Source organism: Hydra vulgaris, chromosome 02 (genome assembly GCF_038396675.1).
Source record: "Hydra vulgaris chromosome 02, alternate assembly HydraT2T_AEP".
Classification (NCBI taxonomy): domain Eukaryota; kingdom Metazoa; phylum Cnidaria; class Hydrozoa; order Anthoathecata; family Hydridae; genus Hydra; species Hydra vulgaris.
This window is the reverse complement of record NC_088921.1, coordinates 22,561,334-22,586,869: the sequence shown is the minus strand read 5'-3', so window position 1 is coordinate 22,586,869 and position 25,536 is coordinate 22,561,334. Positions and strand designations below refer to the sequence as shown.

Below are 25,536 nucleotides of genomic sequence, written 5' to 3'. Positions count from 1 at the left end.
AGTTGTTGCAAGGAAGTGAATCTTGTAAACGCATTTAAATTAATTATTTAGCCAATAATAAGTAATTTTTTAAAAATTTTTTTTATTTCGTTTTAATTATGCCTATTTAAACCGCGTGATATAAGCTGTTATGTGAGTCTTCTGACCAATGGCTATATTGCTATATTATAATATAATAAACGTTTATTAAACGTCGATCAAACGTTTAGAATAACAACTTATATTAGTCAATATTGTAAACGTTTGATTGACGTTTAATAAACGTATAAATTAAAAGATTTAAAGCGTAGATTTTAAATCTATAAATGTTTACGTTTAATTAAGGTCGATTAAAGGTTTACAATATTGACTAATGTAAGTCGATATTCTAAACGTTAAATCGACGTTTAGTAAACGTATATATAATAAAGTTTGAAATATACATTTCAAATCAAGCGTCAATTTTTAGTCAATAATAGGTCGCTAAACGTTTTATCTATTTTTCGACCGATTTCGATTAAATATTGACCAATTCTAAACCAATCTGTGTTTACTGGGTGCGTATGTTAAAATTGAAGGCCAGCGCCTTGCTTTTATCAGAAATAACCAAAACAAACTGAGAAGCGAGCAGAATAATGCCTCACACGAACATGTAAGCAACCTTGGATATGATTATAATGTAAGGCCAGGACGTGATGTAGCTTTGCCATCAACTTATGTAGGATGTCCTAGAGCTTTAAAAGAAAACTTTGAAGATGCTATGGCTATAATTAAAAAGTATGGTAAACCAGATCTTTTTATTACTTTCGTTTGCAAGCCAAAATAGCGAGAGATAACTGAAAATTTATGTCCAGGTCAGACAGCAAATGGTAGACCTGACTTGGTTACTCGAGTATTTAAACTCAAATCAAATAACTTTCTCAATGGCATTTTTAAGCACGGTGAATTAGGGAAAGTTGTAACACATATTCAGGTTATTGAATTTCAAAAGCGTGGTCACATGTACTTGCTTTGAAAATTATGATAAGCTTGAAATAGCACATGATATCAATAATTTAATATCTGCAGAAATTCCAGATCCAATTGGTAATCGTAATCTTTATGACGTTAACTTGCATGGTTTACGATTCATATGGCAAACTGAATCCAAATTCTCTCTGCATTAAAGATGGTGTGCGCAGCAAAAACTATCCTAAAGAATTTAATGCTAACACAGTAGCAGTTCATAATGGTTATCCGCGCTATAGACGTCGTGATAATGGTTTGGTTATCAATATTAAAGGTAACAATATAGATAACCGCTGGGTGGTACCATACAATCCATGTTTATCAAAGAAATATCAAGCTCACAACAATGTTAAAGCTTGCATGCCTGTTAAGGCTGTAGAGTGTTTGTACAAATACATATACAAATACATATACACTTGTACAAATACATATACAAATACATATACACTTGTACAAATACATATGCAAGGGTCACGACCAATATTTCAATAAATAAAGAAATTAATCATGATGTAAGCATTGTTGGAACAAAAACTAAGTATAAATTATATGATTAGTATAGTTAAATAAATGAAGCATTGATATCATTTACCTCAGAAGTCAAAAGTCGGTTGTCACATTTTAGAAATTGTTCAGAAGAGAGGAAATACTAAAATAATTTGTCTTTATTGACTTATTCTTGATGGTTAAGTTTATGTAATATTTTTTGTGTTTAATTTAAATTGTCTCAAGACACATGAAATACAATTTTGACTAAAAAAATAGTTTAATCAAAGAAGTAAAAAGTTGTTTCTAGACAACAGACATTTTTCCTTTGAAGATTGTAGGACACCAGACCTTTTATATTGACCTAACTTTGTTTCCCATTGTCATAGGACAACAGTCTTAATACCTCTGTGTAGATACTGAAAAAAACTAAAACGGTCTCATATCATAACTGATTTTCACAAAAAACTGGACAACCGACCTTTATCTTCTGAGGTACAAATTTTAAGATTTAAAGTTTATTTTAGTTTATAGTTTTGGTTTAGTTTATAGTTATTTTTAGTTAGTTTTAGCTTCAGTTATCTTTTTTCTTACTTTAGACAACTTTATGGAGGAAATGAGGGGAATAGGTAAAAAAATTATAACTATATATTTATATATATGTAAATAATATTTTACCGGTAATTCTGAGGTATATTTTTTTGTCTTAGTGCCTTGTAGAAGCATAACTGATAGGGCTGTGTTTTATATTTTATATATTTTGTATGGAGAATTATGTGAAAAATGTGAAAAAATTATTTAATATGACATTTTTTAACTGTTCGCGTTTTACTCATATTTTTATTAAAATAAAAGTTTTAACATATTTAACCCTTTTTAATTTACTCTTTTTTTTTTTTTTTAAGTATTTTTAGTATCGTCTTCTGTTACCAGTGAAAATGGTGAGGTTATGTTGTATATTATAATTAAAATATACAGCATAACCTCACATAAAATTGCAAATATTTATAATTTTTAATAAATATGACATACTTTAACTGGTCGCGTTATACTCATATTTTTATTAAAATTTTTTTTACATGTTTACCCTATTTAATTTGTTCATTTTTTTTTAAATATCTTTAGCATCGTCTTCTGATTTAATTAATAATTACAATAATTTAAGGACATTATTATATGTTTGAATTTATAAAAAAGATTTTAATCTTTTTTATAAACTCAAACATAATTTTGTCCTTTTTTTAGTTGCATTTGTCATTACTTGATTAGCTAACTTACTGTTGAAACATGGTTTTAATTTAATAATTTTATATGATGTAAAGTTTACTCTATTAATCATTAGTCAACAGTAAAGGAGAAGCTGGTATTGTACATAATAAGGTAAAAATAACTTTGTATGGTTATTTGTGTTTAGCTATTTTGCGCTAGGATGTTGTTTTTGTCGGAAACAGTAACAGTAACTTTTCTTAAGCTCATCAATATTTGTTGCGTGTCTTTTTACTTTTTTTAACATGCTGCCTTGGAAACACTGTTTTAGGTATTGGCAGGCTTTTTGATTTTTCTCTTCTGGTACCTGCTGTGTTGTAACAGGTTTTAAAAAAACTTAACTGATGTTAAGCTCTTTTTTGTCTTTATGTTGTTAACTGTAAGCAATAACATTGCTGATAAGGAGCCCAATTTGAAATATTATTTATAGATAAATTTGTACTTGTTGACAATATTAGTGGAAAAGGGTCGTTTTCAACTCGTCATGTTTTTAACACAATTTTAATTGAGGTTAAAAAGATTTGGGGGAGAACGAGAATTCAAATCAAAGCAAATATCACGACTACTTCTTAAAAGTGTTTGTTGAATGTAAAAGTATAAAGAAAATAGGAAAAAGATGCACAGAGAAAACGGGAAAAGTTTAAGACATCAATAAATCAGCTGTGTGATATTTCAGCATCTAAAGTCTACAAAATATTAAGGGAATCTTGAATTTCAACTTGAAAAGAAAAGTGGCTGTTCATACAAAATAAGCGGAAATATCCACAGGTAAACAAAATTACTTATTTAGCAATTCTAATTTCTTCGAGGTGTACGATATGTACAATTTTTGATATGTTTTTTTTTATGATTGGCCACATGCTTGGTAGAGATACTATTTTACACCAAAGAGAGAAAAAAGTATTTGAACGTTTTTTTTTTTTTTTGCCGCCACTTAAAATGATTCCGGGTAAGTGAGATAAGTGGGACTCGATTTCCCACCAAAAAAAAGATATTATTAAGTTTGAATTTCCTACAGACGGAGATCTACAGGAAACCCAACTATTTATCAAGCAAATCTTGTCTTGAAATGGACCACCAATTGTCTATGAAAAAATACATTTCCAAGAGAAGCTTATCGGGAACTTATTGAACTGTTAAGTGTTTATCTTGGCGCAGAATTACATGATGAAAAGACTTTTCAATTTGATTTACTCAAAATGAAACCTATTCAAGTGATTGGTTGTAACTACTTATCAAACATTGGACACAGATGAACGACTATAACTACGTTATAAAAGTATTTGAGTTTTTAGAAGTGGTTAATAACTGCGCTGAACGAGGAGTCAAGTTGATCCAAAATTTTAAAAACAAAGTCAAAGATCCAAAACAGTTACAATACGTACTTCATATTGTTGAAAACCATTGCAAACGGGTGTCTCTCATTGGAAAAAAGGAGAACTTAAATAACATATAAATGCAATTTTGTACATTATTATTTAGGCAATTTTGTACATTAGTAACATTATTTCTGTCCTGTGTAACCCCTAAATATTTTTCTTTCAGTCCACTTTTTTTTTATCAGTAACACGTTATTAAGTGAAAAGTAACATGCTAGAAGTTCTCGAATGAATTTTAAACAACTGACCGTGAAATCTTAAAAAATGTTGAAAAATACGCGCGAAAACCACAATTTACTCAAATTAAGTAACTGTGCTACCCCTAAATAATGTTTGATTGTCCCAAAATTTTACAATAATTATTTTTTAATTATTATGCATCTCACTTAAATTGTTCAACTCAATATCAAAAAAAATACGGAAACTGGACACTCTAATGTGGTGTGGCACATATATATATATATATATATATATATATATATATATATATATATATATATATATATATATATATATATATATATATATATATATATATATATATATATATATATATATACATATATATATATATATATATATATATATATATATATATATATATATATATATATATATATATATATATATATATATATATATATTAGGGCGGGTCATACATTTTTTTTTTAGAGTTGCTAACCTGGCTTTGGTCTAAAAAGTTGCTCTAGGAGCTACTTATTGTAAAAAGGCCAAAAACATTTAAAACAACAGGTGTCTTGTACTTGCAACTTTACCGCAAAGATTTACCCTTTAATGGCTTATAGCTAAAAATATAAGAAATTCATCAAGCACTTAATATGATACAGAGGCCATATCCATGGCTAGCGCAAAAAAGTATTTTTTTGGGGGTTTTATAAGCATTTTTTGCTTACTATAAAAAAAAGTTAAAAAAAAAAGATGCATCCCCTTAATTGCGGCCCTGTCAACGATAAGGGGGTGTTATCGACGTCGAAACATAAAATTCACTTAAATGGTGAAGTTCTAGATATTATTAGTTCAATGAAACAATATAATCAAACGTAATTTACAAAAAGTCTGATTTACAGCTAAGACTAGGTAGTTCTGTTCTTGATGCAGTACACTGTAAAATCATTCCATGTCGCGATTCATGCCCAAAAACGGTTGAGCTTGCTGCAGAGATATCTTGGATAGCACACTCAACTGCCTGAGAGTGACAGGGTATACCAAAAATGAAATCAAACTGACAGTGTTGAAGTTTTTCACTTTCAATAGCTGCTAGCAACGGTGGTGGTGTGAGGTTAGCTGTAGTCCAGTCAATCATATTAATGTAAGTCAAAGCATTGGCGTTTAGCTTGATACTTGACTTATCAAAAACACGCACAGAAGAACTACACAAAGTACTTCTCAAATTAATTATTTTTTCACAACAGAAATGTCGCACAGAATCATCATTGTCACAAACACCAGAAAGAAGAATGTTTTCGGTGTGGGCAAAGTAGTTGTTGTTCTGCAACACAGGCTCTAATATTTTCCAATCTTCTGCTCCAAGCTCATGACACTGCTTCAGCAAGTAAAAAAAGTTCTTTGCACCATCAGCGCAAGAAGGATGACTCTTGATATTGAACCATGAAGGAGCGTAAACATTTACTATATAGCGTACAATTTTGTATAGTGATGGGGAACAGACTTCTTTTGACATATACATCTCAAAGTTCTGTTGGCTTTTGTCAGCCACCTAGCATGGTTTAAATTTCCTGGCATTGCGTTCTGTAAAGACCTAATTTCATCACTATTTGTATAACCTTGCTGCTAAGCATGCTCTAAGAAGATATATTTGATCTGTACTTAGACTGTTCTTAACCTCATCATTAATCTCAACCACTTTTCCTAACATAGCTTTAAACTTTGAAATTGGTAAATCCTTGGGGTCAAAGTCTAGCGCACTCATAATTACACCACTGGAACTACTAGGACCTCTTGCACATCCTCCATCAATAGCAGAAATGTATTTCCGAAATGGTAGTTCATTAGCATGCAACAGGCAAACAAGCCATTGCAGTGGTCTTGCAACGCCTTTCTCTAATTTTCGAATCACACCATTTCGTTTGCCTGTATTGGTTACTGTACCGTCACAAACAACTGCTAGTAGCGTACTTGCTGAATTTGTATTTGCAATTATTGACAATATCTCATTTGCAACGTCAACTGCTTTACCTGTTTCTGGCATTACATGATCAATGTAGTTATTGTTTGGAAATGATACAATAACATAATGTTCTTCCTTTATGCTTCTACGTATACCAGACTTCTCAACAAAAGTTAAGTCTTTCTTCCCATCAAATCCAATACAAATTAGTTCTTGCATCTCGGCAGCATGCTTAGAAACTTGTTTCTGCCGCCAAAGACCTCTCTGACGTCTAAGTTTTGCAGGATCTATTGCAGTTTCTGCCGACAATAGCTTCATATCTTTTAGCACTGCATTCACTACAAGACAAGCTTCTCTGTTACTAATCTTGCATCTGTCCAAAGCTTTGCACAACTCCGGATATTGTTTCATGTTTCTGGGTGCTGCAACACCATCATCAGATTCACCACTGGAAATTTCATAATCAAGAATTTCATCACCCATGTTTAGTTGAAGTTCTACGTCCTCACCACCGTCATCATCAGCATCATCACTCATGTTGTTGAAGATATAATTTATTTTTGTCTCATATTTTATTTTCTGATTGCGCTCAAATTTTAAACGTTTGACTGCTCTCATTTCTTTCTTCTGCAACATACTTGTAGCTTTTATATCTATAGCACCTATATACATTTTCCTTTCAGTTGTTTGGTTCGACCAGAAAGACCATTCTGTTGGAGGTATTTTATGCGACAGTGGACAAATACATTGTGAATTCTCTTGTATACCGCTGTCAACACATTTACAAGTACATATATCAAATACAGTTTTTAATGATTTCAAACAGTCTTGGTAGTTGATGGATGTCTTCTTAGAACTGGGATATTTAGCAAGACCCTTAACTTTATCAATCAATTTCTTTATACGATTGACTACACTCTTTGTGTCAATTACTGGGATACTCGCAGTGTTGTAGATACTTACAACTTCATGTGCTACAGCTGTCACTCTCTTCTGCATACAATCATATTTATTGTGCTTTAAGTAGTAGTCATACAGTCTGTAAACATCACTAGATGTAGGAAGTTGATTTTTTTTTATAACTGCAGGCTGCCCCAGAACTGAGTGTTTAGTCCCAAGTCTTGTGCTGACGGACGCCATTTATTAATACTCAATACAATGGAAACCAACTTGTCCAAACAATATCATATAACAATTAGAAAAGATTGATTATAAACAACTGATTGAAATAAACCCTGTTGTAGCAAGAATCAATTACCACTTTTTTTAAACAATCTAAAATATAAAACAGAACATGTTAAACACATATATTACCGTAATACAGGGTTTGATGAGGGTAAATTTACGATATGCTAGGATTACTTTTGGTTGAGTTAAGGTAATGTATGATTAATTTATGGTTACTTAGACTTATCTAATCTCATTTCATGTACCAGCGAAAGTAATATAAACTAAACGCAGTGAACACTAATAAGAATATGCCTTTATAAAATTGATTTACGTTTTCACATTACTTCCACATTTTGAACTACAAGTTGCAAGTACTTACTGAGCTTAAAATTTAAAAAATCTTATGGTCCCTAGATTTTGGACCAATAGAACAACTTTTTATGCTATAGCCACATGTATATATAATATATATATATATATATATATATATATATATATATATATATATATATATATATATATATATATATATATATATATGTATATATATATATATATATATATGCGGCCTTGGCGCAGTGGTTAGAGCGCTTGCTTTAGAAGCAGGAGATCCAGCCAGGTTCGAAACGAATCTGGACATATTTTCGCATCACGGTTAGGAAGGAGGCGTAAACTTCCTAGTTAAATGTGCTTCCGCTGTGACAAGACCATTAGGTTTACTTGGGGCACCTAAATAACAACATAATTATTTTTTCACTACTTTTTTTTTTCGCTAACTGTAAATATGTTCATAAAGATTTTTAATGAACAAGGTATTTTTAAATATTTATTTGATGTTTTAAGAGTTATTGTCAAAATCTCAAAATCTCTGTCGTGATCTCGGTCTTGGAATTTAAATTTTTCGGCTTTGTTTTTGTCAAAATCAAAATCAAAATTTTTTGATCTTTTAATTTTAAGTTTTGAGATGAGTATTAATTTTTTTTTTAAATATAAATAAAAATATATAAATATGTAAATAAAAATAGATATATAAATAAAAATGTTTAAATATATAAATAAAAATAGATATATAATATTAACCTTATATTTAATCAAATAGAAGCATAAATTATAAATATTTATTTTAAAAAGAAGGTAGACATAGTTATGCATAGAAAACTTCAAATGCATCAACATAAGTATTCCCAAATCAAATTTAAGAAAATTTATATTGATGCATTTGAAAATTACATAGTTTTTCGTTGTTATTTTAATTAATTGCTATATATCTAATTGATTGTATATCAGTAACCTTTGCAATTAAAATAGAGCTATAGCGAAATAACAAAATAGAGTATCTATAACATCCTCATTTATTAAATAATAAATTTAGGATAAACACCTCCAGCCTTTTAATCAAATGTTTAGGGTATAACATATTTATTACTCCCTAAATATTTATTTAAATTTGTTTACACAACAAGTGCTGAATATTACAACTCAGTATGTAATCAACAAAAAATCTGAAAAATACCAGGTTGACTTCGTTTTAAAAACTGAAAAATCTTATTCTTGTTATTTGGTCTGTGACAAGTGGAAAGGGTTTGGATCAATTCTACATTATAAAGAGAATTACGATGCAAGATCAATATATTTAAGTTTTAAAACATAAATTGCATACTTTCAAGTGATAGTCTTATACCAATACCTAGTCCTGTTTTATCATATCTGTTTAGATTTGAGCGAGCATGATAAATTTGTTTCAAGTTTTATATAATCTCATTTTGATAAATAAAATGATACAATGGAAAACAGTCCAAACCATAAGTGAATGTAAAATTGCAGTATATATGTATAATCAGGACCGCTGGAGCGTTAATGACGCCCGGGGCATGGCAGCAATTTGGCGCCCCTATTATCATGCGCATTTTTTCAAAGGAATTCAAATTAAAAGCATATACAAACATTCGCGTTTTTATTTATAACACTGTTTTTTTACATTCATATTTTCATGAAACAATCGATTTTAAACAAAAAACGTTTTTTAAAGAAAATTTCGAACGGAATTCCATTTAGTTTAATATTCAATTAAATACTCATTTCAACAATTATTCTTTATGGTAAATAATGCTTGGTTTTAACTTCGACTTATGTAAATGTGATATGTTGGTGAAAACTTACAACTCGAACTCTGAATAAAATAAGTTTCTTATTGAAAAGTAACTTGGTACTAAGTTATGTACACAATTATGTACATAATTTCCTGCTTGGTCCGTATTTCTTACATTTGAGCCGGTGAGAATCAGCATGGTGTAAGTCAACGTTTTCTCAACTTGAGATATTTAAGGTTTTATTAGATTCATCGTAGAAAAAACCCTACAAACTTCCAAAAAAAACAACAGTTTCCAGCTTCTTTACATAAACTATCACCTTACACCAGTCTCAAGTTTAACAAATTGATGTTTTGTAATCATAAATATTGGCTTAACTCAATTTTATTTGATTTACACCATGCTGATTCTCGCCAGCTCATATGTAATAGCTACGGACTAAGGTGGAAACCTCAACAAATCTAATAAAGGTGGGTTTATATTATAAAACTTTTTTATACAGTTAAATGTCTTCACAAAGTTGATCACTGTCAAAAATGTTCATTTACGGAAATAACTTTTGAAAAACCTATAAAATTTACAATTAGCTGAAATTACCCGGATAATTTTGAAAATAATTCGGGTAACGGGCTAGAAAAAACTTGCAAATTACCCGGGTAACAATTAAAAACTTTATATTTTCTATATAGATTGTTGCTCAAGGGTTTTTTTTAGTTTGTTGATTAGATTGGAATAGCATATATTTAGTTTTTTTTTTATTGAGTGATTTGAAAAAATATATTAAATTATTTTGTATACATATTATAATACTAAATATATATCTATTTACTATATAATTTTTTATTTAAATAAATATATAAATTATTTACATATAAATATTATTTTTCAATATTATATATAATATTATATATAAATATTATTTTCTATAAATATTTATTTACTATATATTAATATATTAAATATATATATTAATATTTTAATATATTAAACTATATATTAATTTTTTTAGTTCAACGTTTATTTTTTAAGGAGGTCTTCAATTATTTTTAATGTGTAAAATAAATTTGTGTCATTAGCAAAAATTACAGTTTTAAAGATATTAGAGACATTTGGAGGACTGTTTATATAAATAAGAAACAAAAGAGGAGCAAGAATGAAACCTTGGGGTACACCACATTTTGATTTTTCTTTTAAATTGAGTTGCTTTATCTATCTATAATAATACACTGTTGTCTGTTTTTTAGGTAGTTTTTAAATTATTTTAAAGTTACGTATCTCCTCAAAAAAATCTAACACTACTTGGCAAGAGATGTTGTCGATCCCTGGGAACTTGATTCTATGTGATTTCATAGCTATTTCAAGGTCTTTTTAATTTATTTCATTGAAATTACAGGAAATTTAAGTGTGAACCTGGTAAGTAACTTTTTGATGTGTTATTTGGGCGTTGAATTTTAATGCTTGATCAACACCAATTTTGGCAAAGTAATTGTTAAATATGTTAGAATTATTTCACTTATTGTTTGATTCATTTTCATTAACTATTACTCTAGAAGGCATATTGTTAGAATTAGATTTACTTTAACGTTAAATTTGTGTATTTGGTTGGAATAATATAATGTATCTTTTTAATTTTTTTCAATAGATTTTTGTATTGCTTGTAAAGAGATTCGCTTCGCTTCTGTTTTTTAAGTATTTTACATAAAGTTACAAATATACAATACAAATATACAATACAAATCGTTTCTCTTCTATAAGTGTTATCTAAAAGTAATTTCAAACATTTGCTTGTATTTTTTATTGTATTGCTAAACGATGTTTTATTTAATTGTTTTATAACAAACTGTAAAACTAGATGGATTTTAAGTTTGAGGATATCTAAAGGACCAAGTCTACGTAAAAAAGGGTCACAAGGAACGGCTTCACAATACGATTCACAAAGAACAGCTCCAAATACGATTCTAACAGCATGCATTTGCTTGCTGTGGAGTCATCCATAATAGTCGTCATGCTAAGTTTAACTATTAGCAAAAACTCGTAGAATGTTGGCTCTCGCGCGCAGAGATTTTTAGAATATTTTAGCGCCTCATGTTCAATAAAAATCTCCGCGGAAGTGAGCCAATAAACTTCTACTTTTGATTAGTATTAAAGTTCTGAATGACGTCCTTTTTGGACGACCCTGTACAGTTTTCTTAACTTAGTGTGATTTTTATTTGCCCATTTGATATTGCAGTAAGTTAAATGACTATGAATAAAAGAAAAATATAAATTTTTAAAGGACCTAAAATTTAAAAATGTTTTTGCTCTATAGATTATGCCAATGTTTTTTGTGATTTTTCTTTCAATGGAGTTTATATGTTGTTTTCATGATAGATTTTCATCAAAATTCACTCTTAAAAAATTAATGGAAGTTTGCTTTTGATGTCAGTTTTATTAATTTGGAGATTGGGTATAATAAGAGGTATTTCTTTTGATTTGCTTGGTTTGTTGAAAAGAGAAAATTTTTTTTTTGAATATTCAAAGACAATTTGTTGCTTATAAATCATTAATTTACTTTATTTAGTTCTTCATTGACTACTTTAAAAAGCGTTTCAATTTTTTTATGGAAATAAAAATGATTAGAGTCATCTGAAAATAAAATAAAGTTTAATAAGTTTGATGTTGAAGATAAATTATTAATGCATTGTAAGAAAAGTGAAGGTCATAATATAGAACCCCGTGGAACTCCACAAGTTATAAAATTTTTGGTTGTTTCTATATTATCACATTTTTTTCAGTTCGACAAGTAGTTTTTAAACCAGTACACAGTGGGTCAAAGTATGGCAAAACCATACAAAGAAATTTTGAAATTTAAAAAATGGCAAGAATCGTTCAACATATTATTAAGCCAGAAAGTATTTTTGCAATTAAATATTATATTTGTAATTTAAATATCGTCTTAAAATCTTTTGATAAAAAAACAAAAAGTGCGAAAATTTTCCTTTTTTTACATTATTTTAAAACTTTGCTTTCTTCTTTTAAAGAACTTTAAGTTTATTTTTTTACTATACAAATAACTTATATATTACTATCTTAATACTCAAAATAAAATAAAAAATTTATTTTGTTTGCACTTTATATAAATATTTTTAACAAAGAAAACATCGTTCATTTTGAGTGAAAAATCAAAAAAAATTTCAAACATATTATAAATCAACGGATCAACCTTTATCAACCGCTTAAAGTTACATATCGTTAAAAACCACTATGGTATTGATATCGCGGTTCAAAAAGTGCCTGTCTATAGCTGCCTAAACGAATACACTTTTAAAATCAAATAACTATCTCCACGTTTCTCGTTATTGCGTTTTTTTATCGAAAATAATAAATTTAAGAGGAATTAAAACAAAAAAACTGCAGTTTGACTTTAAAATTTTTTATGGATTTAAGTTTTAAAAAGAAACACTTTATTTTTTTGATTTCTAGTTACTGGATAGTATTTGCTCAATAAACACTTAGATCGCATTGAAACCGTTATTTTGTAATTATTTATGCTACCATGTTAGAGTAATAAAAAACTTTAAATTTAAAAACTTTAAATTTAAAGTAATAAAAACAAATTCATAATTCTGTACTTTATTAAGTACCTTGTACAAGTTTGAGACGTTACCGATATTATTTATTTATTATATATTCTAAAATTTTCGAAAACAATAAAATTATACGAATTCGATAAAAAAACGCCACATCAACCAATAAGAAATAAAGGAAAAACAGTGAATTACGATTAGTTACGACTCGTTAAAAGACCATAAAAAACTTTAACTTGCTTATTACAAAATATTTTGATTTTATAACAAAATAATTAAAAATTTATAACAAAATAACTAAAAATTATTAAATTGACAGACTTCCATTTGAAAATTTGAAGATATTTTATGAGTTATGTAATGGAAAATAATTTGCTACAAAATGGTGATACATGCAAAAATTTTAAGTTTTCTTTTTGTAAGCAATTTTGAAGAATCTAAAAATAATTTGATAATTATTTAAAAATTCATCTATCCAGCCAAGAAAAAGTGTAAAAAATCAAATAGAACAAGTGTAGTATTTGAAAAAAGAAACATAATTTGGTTAGACAAAATTATATTTGAGTGAAAAAACAAAAATCTGAAATGAAAACCTGTGATATGTTTACTTTAACTATGAATAAAATTTATTATAATTTATACAGTTTATTTCTATTGTTATTATGATAATTAAATTATTGTTATAATTTAAGGTGGACGCCCTTCAGTTATGTTTAAAGATGCGTCTGTGCGAAGAAAAGATCGCATAGCTTCCAAGCTTTTGGGTAAATACAATTCAAACGAACTTTTATTTTCAGCGAGTAAAAGTTTGAAAAAAGATAAAAGATTTATAAAAACAAAAGTATTAGTAGTAAAATGTGGGTTTGAATTCACTTAGCTTTATTCACCCCTCGAAAACTTTTTGGCATAGGGTTTAACGCCACTTGACGCTATCACCTTTGTTGACGCCATTTTTTATAACACTTTGGCCTCGGAAGTTTTTACAACTTTCCAGAAAATTTTATACACCTCAGTGGCATCACTGCTTTGTATTGCTTATTAGCAATTCCCTTAGAAAACTTTTCCCCTCCAAGGTTTAGTACTATCAAGCGGCCATTCCATGGAGAGTAGGCTATCGATTATAACAGTGGTTCCCAACCGGTGGTCCATGGACCACTGGGGGTCCATATGAACTTTTGAAACGGACCACAAGGTAAACGTAAATTCAAAATAAATTTGAGTTATTGAATTTTATATTGATATTTTTCTCTGTCTTAAAGAAAAAAATAATTCTTAAATTCAAAATGTAATTCATGCTAGGCAACATATGTTGCACAAAATCTGTGTAAGCCAATTCGAGGTTAACCGTCAATGACTTGCGGACCACTATGAAACAATAAATACTTTATATTATTCCTACATCCGTAAATTTTAAATGCTATATAAAATTATCTTATCTTATGGTAAAAGTATTTTTCCTAACTAATTGGTTTGAAAGAAAGTAATTTGTATTATTTTCTTTGAATAGTCGAGAATATACTTCTCTCAAATGAATTATACAAATCTCGAGTTAATATATTACATTATATTATATTATTTGTTAAATTCTTTAGATGTCTAAAAGTAAAAAAAGGTCATATCAGATGAATATATGAAATATGGTTTTACCTACATGCTAAAAGAAACCATTTGCTACCCACAGTGTGTTATTTGTTATAAAGTACTAGGAAATGACTCTATGAAACCCTCAAAGCTTGCTATTCACTTGAATAAGTGCCATCCTGATCTTCGAACAAAAGATTCTGATTATTTCAAAAGAAAATTTGAATCACTGAAGAGGTGTAAGTTGGATAAAACTGGGATTATTCACCAAACTCAACAGAATATAGTAGAAGCATCTTATAAGGTTTCATATATAAAAGCACAGAAGAAAAAAGCTCACACATTGGCTGAAGAAGTTATACTTCCATGTACAAAAGAAATCGTTAGATTATTATTTGGAGAAGAAGCTGTAAAGAAGATAGATAATATACCTTTATCAAATACTACAATCAAACGAAGTATAACTGACATTTCATCAAATATTAAAGAAAATGTTATTAATGAAATTAAAGAATCACCATATTTTTCTATTCAGTTGGATGAGTCCACAGATGTAAGTTCAATGGCACAATTAATTGTATTTTGTAGGTATATTCACAATAATAAATTCAAAGAAGAATTTTTGTTCTCTTTTTTCCTTGAAACAACAACAAAAGCAGCTGATATTATGGAAATTATGAAACAGTTTTTCAATGACAATAAATTACAATGGAAATATTTGTTAGGAATTACTACTGATGGAGCTCCTGCCATGATGGGTTGTAAGTCTGGATTGCAGACTAGGATAAAAGAGATTGCTCCAAATGTAGTGGGTGTACACTGTTTTATTCATAGACAGGCTTTGGCAACCAAAACATTGCCAGGCAGTTTGAAAACTGTATTTAATCAATTGGTCAAATTAGTGAATCATATAAAATCTTCTGTTTTTAACACTCGACTTTTTACAAAATTTTGTTCTGACCTAGATGCTGAACACAATAAGTTATTGTTTTATACTTCAGTGCGATGGCTTTCTGCTGGAAATTTTTTGGAAAGATTTTTCAAGCTTAGAAACGAAGTGAAAGAATTTTTATGTCAAATGAAAAGTGGACTGGTAGAATATTTTGAATTTGACAATTTTGAAATAACAACTGCTTATCTTGTGGACATTGTGGGTCATTTTAACAAGTTAAATTTGCAACTTCAAGGCAAAAATGCTAATGTCATAACACACTCGGATAAACTGAAGGCATTTATTGAAAAGCTCAAACTGTATAAGACTAGAATCAATAATGGAAATTTGATAATGTTTTAAAATTTAAATAGCGTAATTGGAAATAACATGCTTCCCGAAGTTTTAAAGATAGAAATACTTTGTCACCTAGATAATTTGATTAATGAATTTGGTAACTATTTTCCAGATGTGAACCTTTTGAGCAGTGAAGTAATTATATCACCATTTTCTTGTGATGTGAAAAATGTGAATGAGGAAGCACAAGAAGAATTTATAGAGTTAAAGAATGATACCACTGCTAAGGATCACTTCAAAATAACACCATTAAATAACTTCTGGTTGAAAATGAGGAATTCATATCCATTGTGTTCAACAATTGCACTTAAAGCCCTTATTCCTTTTTCAACATCATATTTGTGTGAAGCAGGGTTTTCAGCCATGTTATCTATAAAAACCAAAAAAAGAAATAGACTTGAAATTGATGCAGATATTAGATGTGCTCTATCAAAAACAAAGCTAGATTTTCAGATATTAATTGCTGGTAAGCAGTGCCAGAATTCACATTGACCAGTTTTTGTATCATATATTAACTAAGATAAAATATTTTTGGGTCATAGTCTATTCTATTAAAAAATACCTTGAATAAAATGTTGTCCTGATGAATAAAAATTACATTATTAAAATGTTCGCCTTGTAATAATTTTTAAAAGTAAAAGGGTCCATGGAGATCTTATGATATATAATTTGGGGAACGGGTTAGAAAAGGTTGGGAACCACTGGATTATAACAATAGCAGCGTGTTGATTGTATTTGTTAATTTTTAATATGCAACACTACGGAAACGTCCTTGCTCGATCTGAGCAACAACATCCATGACAAGGAATGCGACAACTTCTACTGAACCAGTACCAGCTGTTCGTGAAATATTTATTTGGATACTATCTCCTGTGCTTTCTAATTTTTGACCGTTTCCGGATAAATGCTGGTCGCTTGCATATCTGAAATCAATAGCTTAAAATTGTTGGGTACCTAAATAAAATCCGTTAGGTCTCACTGCCTGAAAACCATCTTCAATATTTAACATATTGGCTTCATTACTTAAGTTACAGAAGAACCAGTAAGACATCGGTACATTTCTTCGAAAAATTGGTATGGCAACATTCCATTTGAATAGAGACGGTTAGACTGTCCATTTATTAGGATATCTACTTTTATAATAATCATCACAGCGTTAGATTTTTAGGCTGTCTTGCAAAATTAGTTGATTCAGGACAGTATATGAGAACGTACTTAAGACTCTCGCATGAAATGTTTACATCAAAAAACCATGAGGTTTGAGTTGCGTCACGTTGAACACGACGGTGACGTATTATTTGATCAAAAGCAAGCCCGAAGCGGCTTATGCTACCATATGATACTTCATTAGCAAGCTGTGGGTTATAAGCAGTCTCATATTGCAAAGCGATGTTGTTGAGTAAACAATTTGGAGCTGTTGAAGTGTCTGTAGAAATAATAACTTGCGTACGGTCACTAAAAATATTTTCATATTCTAATTGATCTCCGAAACTTGATGGGTGAAATGGTCCTTTTGTATTGAAAAGTTCAAAGTCAAGAGGGGTGCAGTACCTAGACCCATTAGGAGCTGGGCCTTGTCCAAAAGCGAGAGAAAATGCAGCGTTGGCTCCAGGAGCGCTGCCTGTTAAAGATCCTGATCTTAGGAGGGTTAAACTGCCAGGGTCAGCTTGATCATCAAAACCTTGCATTAACCTGTCAGGTAAAACTTGCTGAGTTGATGGGAGGAACAGATCTCGAACGCTCCAGTAACCTCCATAGTTTGTTAATGATTGAACTTCTTGACCTAGCGTTCTTACTGACTTTTGAATTATAGCACGCCCTAAAATTGCTACAAGCCTTGCAGTTAAGTCAGTACCTTGGGTTAAAATAACGTCAAATAGTAAACGGACAACGACCATGTTAGATAATAAAGTACGAAAACGAACAAGCAATGTGTTACCTGAAGGAAATGCATTATTTGATGGCTTAAGATTAACTGCTATATCTCCTCTCGGACCATGCCTGGTTATTAAATCCCGATTAGGATTTAATTAGATTTCATAGCTACTATTTAAACTTAAAGCTATTCTATTATAAACAGTCTCATATTGCAAAGCGATGTTGTTGAGTGAATAATTTGGAGTATTTGAAGGAGGAGTTACTATCAAATTTGCAGTTCTCTGGAAGATGGCTTCGATTAGTTGAAAAAAGTGATGTGGATTGGGGTAAGAAAAGTGATTGGGCTGAATGGAGTGATTGGATATGCTGCCTATTGACCCTAATAAAGTTAAACAATGGTATGCAACACTAATTTATAATTTTAGTTTAGGAAGAGCAAGATTTATATCAAATTATAGTTATATAAATAATGATACAAAATTTGGAAAAAATAACCATGGTGATATTTATTTTGAGTATGAAGTTGGTGATACAATTGAAAGAAGTTGTTTGACATGGCAAAAGCGTACACAACGGACACAACCATCAAAATTAACAGTAGAAGGTTTTAAAGTTTTAGACTTTTTTAGGGAATAAACCAATTATAACAGCAAAAGCAATGAGAGTAATTCCACGTCAAAACAACCATTTTTTTTTTTTTTAAAGCAACCCTATGTCCTTGGATTTTTTTTATATTTTTACCATAGTTAGTACATTATAAAATAAGATAAATCCCAAAATTTCAAGGTCTAACTCCCAACGGTTCGTGAGTAATGGTTGCTTTAATTTTGGCTACTATTATTGTTTTGGTCATTTTCCGCCATTTTTAAATTTACATTTCTCCTTATAAAACCAAGTCTATAAACATTTGAGTTCTAAAAATAAGTGACTTAGTTAATTTCTAGGTGAGGAATTTGACTATATAAATAAAAAACTCATTTTATAATTAAAAAGTACCTAAGTATCAATTATAAATGTTAAAGTAATGGACACCTGCCCCAGTAAAGTTTTTAGGTGTGCAGTAAATTTTTTAAGCCTAAAATTTCAAATTAGATCATTGTATGTTTGAAGAACATTGTGTGAAAAAATCATTTTTGCCAAATACATAGTTTAAAAATTAAATGAAAAATATTACAAAAAAAGCATATATAGCATATTTCGCTTATCATAGTATTCAAAATAAATAAAAATGATGCATACTTGAATTGATATACAATTTTTTATAATATATCCATTAAAAATTATTGATTTACAAATATATACTTATTAATTTTGTTAAAATCCTTTTTTGAAAGTTCATATTTAACTAATATTTTTTTTGGTGCACTTATTAATGTTATTACATTAATAAGTGCACCAAAATGTTATTGGTGATTGGTATCCATCAATAATCATTCCTTTTCGGCCAGAAAAACTGTTCAGATGGACCGTGTGGATGCATAAACTTTATTTTTATATCATTATATTCTTCATCTTTTTCTTCAACTACTGCAATTCACCAAAACGAGTCATATGTATATGCGTAATATTTGTATTTCTGCATTAGGTCAAAATTTATTAAACTTAAATTTTGGTAACTTGATTTTTTAGTTATATTAATAGATTTTGGATTTATATTGTTACTAGTTTTTTTAAATAACATAGATGCTTTCGAAACTGGTATGCAATGGTGAAATCCTCGACTTCCTGGTATTGTTTTTCCCTTCTCAAATCGTTTATTTTATGTAGCTCTAACATTAACCATAGTTCCTTTATCAATTTTAAAGAACTTTATTGTGAGCGTTTTTTGAGTGCAAAATTCAAACATTGCATCGGTTGTTAGTATTTGATTTTTCTTTGGAGGTTTTCTTGCTGTTGTTCGTTTTACTGTATCACCTATTGCATCACAAGAAGATTTGCCATGACTGGTTGCAAAAAATATCCATTCAGCTTTCAATAAAAAATCTTCTGAGTGATGGCATAGATTTTGAAAATTTTTATACTGTCCTCCACATCAATCAGAAAAGTAATACAATTTGAAAATTAAAGAAGGGTTTCTTTGATATAATTACATAAAATATATTTGAAATCAAATTACCTTTCATTTTTTTTTATGCACTTTATAAACATTACAACAATTGCCATTTTTCTTTTCAAATCTTTTTCCAAAGTAGTGAAAATGGTGATTACAAATGCTGAATAATTCTTCACAAGCACGCAACTCAGACCTCCATAAAATGTTTTGACGAGTATCAGTGTCTAGGTCATGTAGTAAAAAAATCTCTTTATTTCTAGAATATGAGGTTATATGGCATTCTGACTTCAAAGCTTTACCAATGTCACATGAAATCATTTTGATAATGAATTAAAAAATGTTATACTTGCAAATTTAAAAATGCACAAGTATTTATTACTTTATTTATGTAGAACTAATTGCAACATTTGAATTTGATGAATATGTCTGAATTCAGCAATTAAACTTTGATAACTGGAAAAGACAAGGAACCAAGGAACAAAAAGGAAACAAAAAATACATTAAAAAAACTTTCATAACTTGAGAACCACTTAGATTTAGATTTAGGTAGGAATTATCATTTTTTCCTAAAGTACTTTGGCGAAAATTGAAAAAAAAATCAGAGAATTTATAGTTGTATGGCCTGGTTGTTTTGAAATGGAATTACTCTTAGGAAAAGAAATAAAAATTGCACGTTTAATTCAGGAGCGGATCCACGATTTTTTGGTGTTTCAGTTAAATAACTTCCAGGTAAGTTCTATACTCCAAACCTTTGAATGTTCATACTTATGTCATTTAAAGATGTTTTGCAAAAATTTGCGCTGCAAAGAACTTGGGAACAAAAATACCCTAAAAGTTAGAAATCTAAAACGTGGGGGAAATTAATTTTTTGAAATATGAATTCTAATATCCTAAATTAGGTAGAAATTTCTTTAAGGTAATAAAATTTCATTGAAAAATAATGATTTGTTTAGAAATCATACCTAATTAAACAACCCCTCTCGTTTTGAGGGGGTTGTAAACTTTACATGGTTATACCTTTTGAATGCCAAATGATTTTTTGACAAAATTTTAAAAATATGTACAATTTTTAGTCTTATTAAAGTAAGTAATTTTTCTGTTTGGAAAAATCAATTCCCTTCACGTTTGGGCGGATGATTTCTACTTTTTAGGGTATTTTTGTTCCCAGGCTCTTCGCAGCGCAATTTTTTGCAAAACATCCTTAAATGACATAAGTATGAACATTCAGAAACACAAGTTAGACCTTGAAATTTTGGGATTTATCTTATTTTATAATGTACTAACTATGGTAAAAATATAAAAAAAATCCAAAGACATAGGGTTGCATGGCCTGGTTGTTTTGACATGGAATTACTCATGAATGACATAATTAAATGACATAAGTATGAACAAAAGTTTGAAGTATAGAACTTAGCTGGAAGTTATTTAACTCAAACACCAAAAAATCGTGGTCCGCCCCTGCAATTATATATACATTTTTCGTACAAAAGTAAAATATTTACAAAACTATGTATTTGGCATAAATGATTTTTTCACACAATGTTCTTCAAACATACAATGACCTAATTTGAAATTTTAGGCTTAAAAAATTTACCGCACACCTAAAAATTTACAGTGGCAGGTGTCCATTATTTTAACATTTATAATTGATATTTAGGTACTTTTTAATTATAAAATGAGTTTTTTATTTATATATTTAAATTCCTCACCTTGAGATTAACTAAATCACTTATTTTTAGAATTCACACGTTTAAAGGCTTGGTTTTATAAAGAGAAATGTAAAATTAAAAATGGCGGAAAATGACCGAATTAATAATAGTAGCTAAACTTCACGATATTCGTAGCATATTTTATCTAATGCTTGAAATAATTCTTGGAGTAATATTTAGCTCTTATTTAGAGCAATGATTTTGCCTATTTTAAACCTTTTAATTGGTTTAGGTGGATCAAAAGTAATGTCAACAACACCTGGAACAACCACTACTACGGTCCTCTCAACTAGCTAGATTCTTTTAAAAAGCATGCTGCAGATGTATTATATCACAGCTTTGTTGTAGGAGCTGAAACACTCGCAGCTTCAGTTTGAATCTTTGAAAAGTTAAAGATTGCAAAACGGACTGAACTTGACTTTAAAATGCGTGATATTAGAAAGTTCTTAGTTTTTCTTGTTTTTGGAGAAGTTCTTTGACAAAAACTAGTAGATTATGAATGGATACATGTAACAATGATGAAAAATTCAAAATAATAAATTGAAGAAAAAGAGGCTCTTAAAGTAGATAAAAGCACAAAAATGCTTGAAGAATCTAAAAGACATAATAAAGCTGTTGAAAAATTACAAAAAGCTACAACTGTGTGAAATCAAAAACGAACTGAAGCTATTGATAAAATTAATCCTCGACTCCAAGCTGAAGGAGAAGGTCGAGCTCGATTAAACGAATATGTTGCAGAAAGCCGTCTATCGCAAAATGATTGTTGAAAAAGGTTTAACTGATAATGACAAACTTCTTAAATTAACTCCACAACAATAACTCAAAGATTTTTATCAACCAAGCAAAGAACAAAAAACAAATAAGTATTTATTCGTCGCAGGATCTGCAGTTATAGGTGGGTTAATAGGCTAATATGTCACAGAAAATAAACGTTTTTAAAATAAAACACAAAAAGTCAGCCCAATGCAAAATTTCTTTTTTTTTAATTTTTTCATTGAAGCAATAAGTTTTAACCAGCTTGAAGTTGTAAAGTATCTTTACCATAGCATACTTGGCAAGTTAAAGCTTTTCAAAAAGCTGTGCATATTGGGCCATTAGCAATTGTAAAATTTCTGACTGATAAAGAATGTAAGTGGGATTATAGCATTGTAGCTTTAGCGGTAAGAAAAAAACAAAAAGAAATAGTTACTTTGCTACATAACGCTGGTCACCCATGGGATAGATATACATGTGTCACTGTTAATGATGGTATTCATGCTGATATTACCTAGTGGACAACTAAACATATATGTCTCTCTGAAATATCCTGAAACTGTAATATTACTTATTGAAAAAGGGTGTCCTTGTAGATAAAAATAAATTATAAAGAAGAGCTAATATCGCTATTAGGCAAATATTAACTCCTGACGCAGAAATAACAAGGAAATATATCGAAAGATAAAATGAATTTGATAAAGTATATTTTTCACTGCGAGGTAATAGTTCAATCATTAAAATAACTTTATCAGAAAATTTTTTTTATTTCTGACTCTAGGTATGATACATTTTCATACGTGCGCTTGATGCTGCTAACCCTAGCTAACCTCAAACGGAGCTGTAACCTCTTTTTACCCTGCAACTCACTTACATACTTATCAAGTTCTTCTTTGTTATCTTTTATTACCTCAACGAGGTGTTTGCTTATTGTGTTTTTTAACAGTTCTTCAATTTTTATATTGTAGACACGTCTTTCTAATTATAAATTTATAGTGGAGATTTCTAAGATTTATTATAGTTCAAATGGGTATTGGCGCGGTCTTTCAGCTATTAAAAAGCTTGCAGTTGCAGAAAAAGTTTTTAACAAAGAAGCTGGTGAATGGGTTAAAAAGCAAGCAATACGGCAAATTTATTGACCTGCCCCCACCTATATACCGAGAGCAATGGTTAACAAAACTCATCCTAATAAAGTACACCAAGCTGATTTGCTTTATCTACCTCATTATAGAGTTGGTCGATATACTTATAAATATACAATAATGGATTTTGACGCAGCTAGCCGTTATAAAGACGCTGAATCTATTACTAAAAAAATAGCTGCTAATGTTTCAAAAGCTCTTGCAAAAATGTATAAGCGTGGCCCTCTTACTTGGCCTAATCTTATTCAAGTTGATGCTGGAAGTGATTTAAAGAAGCTACTATAAAACTTCTATAAAAAAAAAGAAGTCCAGATTAGGCGAGCTGCTGCTGGAAATCATTGAGAACAGTCCATCGTTGAACGTTATAACCGCACGCTTGTTAAAAAACGCTTACTAGGTAAAAAACCATTCGATGTAATAAAAATAGAAAAAACAATCTTAACCCTATTAATGTTAACTGTAAGAAAAGAAATTTTGATTTCTCCTGGTGTAAAAGTTTGTTACTTGTATGCTCCAGGTGAGCTAGAAGGGGGCTACAAAAGAGCAACTTGGTCTTATGATCCTATTTGGTCTTTTGAGACTTATTCTATTAATTCAGTTGTGCAACAAATTGGCCAGCCAGCTCTTTATTGTCTTGTTGGTGGACCAAATAGACAATTTTTTTGTGAAGAGTTACAACTTGTTTTGGATCCCAGTTGCTAATAGAATACTTAAACAACTTTATGTCCATACGCTAAAGTTGTAATTCCACCTTGAGCAAACCATCATTTTGTGTCTGAGGGGGACAGTGACGTTTTTATTTGGTGTCCCTTGCTGTTAATTCTATTCTGAGTGTGTTTTAGTTCAATTTGCTCGTTAATGCACTGTTTGTGGTGATAGTGCTTGAGATCTTTTTTAACCACAGAAAACTCCTTTTGCTATCTTCTTGGTCTTAGTCAAACAAGTTCTCGAATGAGGCGGCCATTAGACTTGCCTTTGAATTTGCCAACAACCTTTTTATTAGTCTCGTCAAAACATGGATGGTCTTTTGGATATTTAATAAAATTGTAACAACCTTTATTTTCTTTCATATCTTTGTAAATATCTTTAGTTTCCACTTGGAACAATAAACTATCAGTATCGGTGTAAAGTAATGGTGCTCTTTCGTTATATTTTAATTTAATCTGGTAGTACGCAATTTGTGAAATACCACAGGAACTTTTGTTACACCATGTCTAATTTGAAGCTTTAAATTGTATTTTCTGAGGGCGGCACCTCGATATTTTCCCGTTACATGGCAGTGATCTTTTACTTTAATATTACCCAAATTTTCAACGCAAATATACCAAACCGTTGTATTATTATATGAAATTTTGTCAGCATTATTCATCACTATTTTTTCTGGATTCCTAAACACTGTGTTAATTCCTTCCAACTCGGTTTGAAGGCTTGTGAGGAAGCGCTATAAAGTCAAAGCTTCAGTAAAACCATCACTCCAAACCTTAAGGTAATAATAACTACTTGCTTTGCAATCAATCGAGTAGAGCTTTTAGCTGGGTAATTAGGAGCATCTTCCACTAGAATATTCAAGCATTTAAAGTTAGCATAAATAATGTAAAGCACTCGCAATTGTTTATGTTGATTTGTAAATTTACAAATATTATCTTTTCCCTTCTCAGGCATCACTGTACGTTGAATTTTTTTTCCAATCCCTAAACAATCCTTACGATGAGCTTTCAATAAGTCAACGGTGCTGAATACATGAAGACATCAACGACAAGAATGTTTTGCTGTTTTATGTTTGCTATTATAATAAACCATTCCAGCCAGATTTTTAATCTAAACATAATGCAATTTTAAATCTTCTTGAATAAGTAAAAGATCAACATCAATTTTATCTTTTTGATTGCTATTATATAATCGAAATAAGCCATTATTCCATGCAAAAAAATTTATTGAAAGTGTTGGGTTTCTACGTTCAAACTTTGCAATATCGCTTATTTTTACTGGGAAAATTCCATCAAAATTAAGCTCTCCAAGATAGTTCTTAAACTTCAAAA

At 29.7% G+C, this 25,536-nt stretch overlaps 2 protein-coding genes across 2 annotated transcripts; both read left to right on the top strand.

The window, feature by feature from the left end:
* The first annotated feature begins 14,723 nt into the window (after positions 1-14,723).
* Positions 14,724-15,968, top strand: LOC136075933 (SCAN domain-containing protein 3-like). The gene has a single exon (XM_065789382.1). It carries the CDS (start codon positions 14,724-14,726, stop codon positions 15,966-15,968), a length of 1,245 nt encoding a protein of 414 aa, XP_065645454.1.
* A 27-nt stretch (positions 15,969-15,995) lies between these two features.
* LOC136075932 (protein FAM200A-like) lies at positions 15,996-16,454 on the top strand. Its single transcript, XM_065789381.1, has one exon. It carries the CDS (start codon positions 15,996-15,998, stop codon positions 16,452-16,454), a length of 459 nt encoding a protein of 152 aa, XP_065645453.1.
* The last annotated feature ends 9,082 nt before the right edge of the window (positions 16,455-25,536 follow it).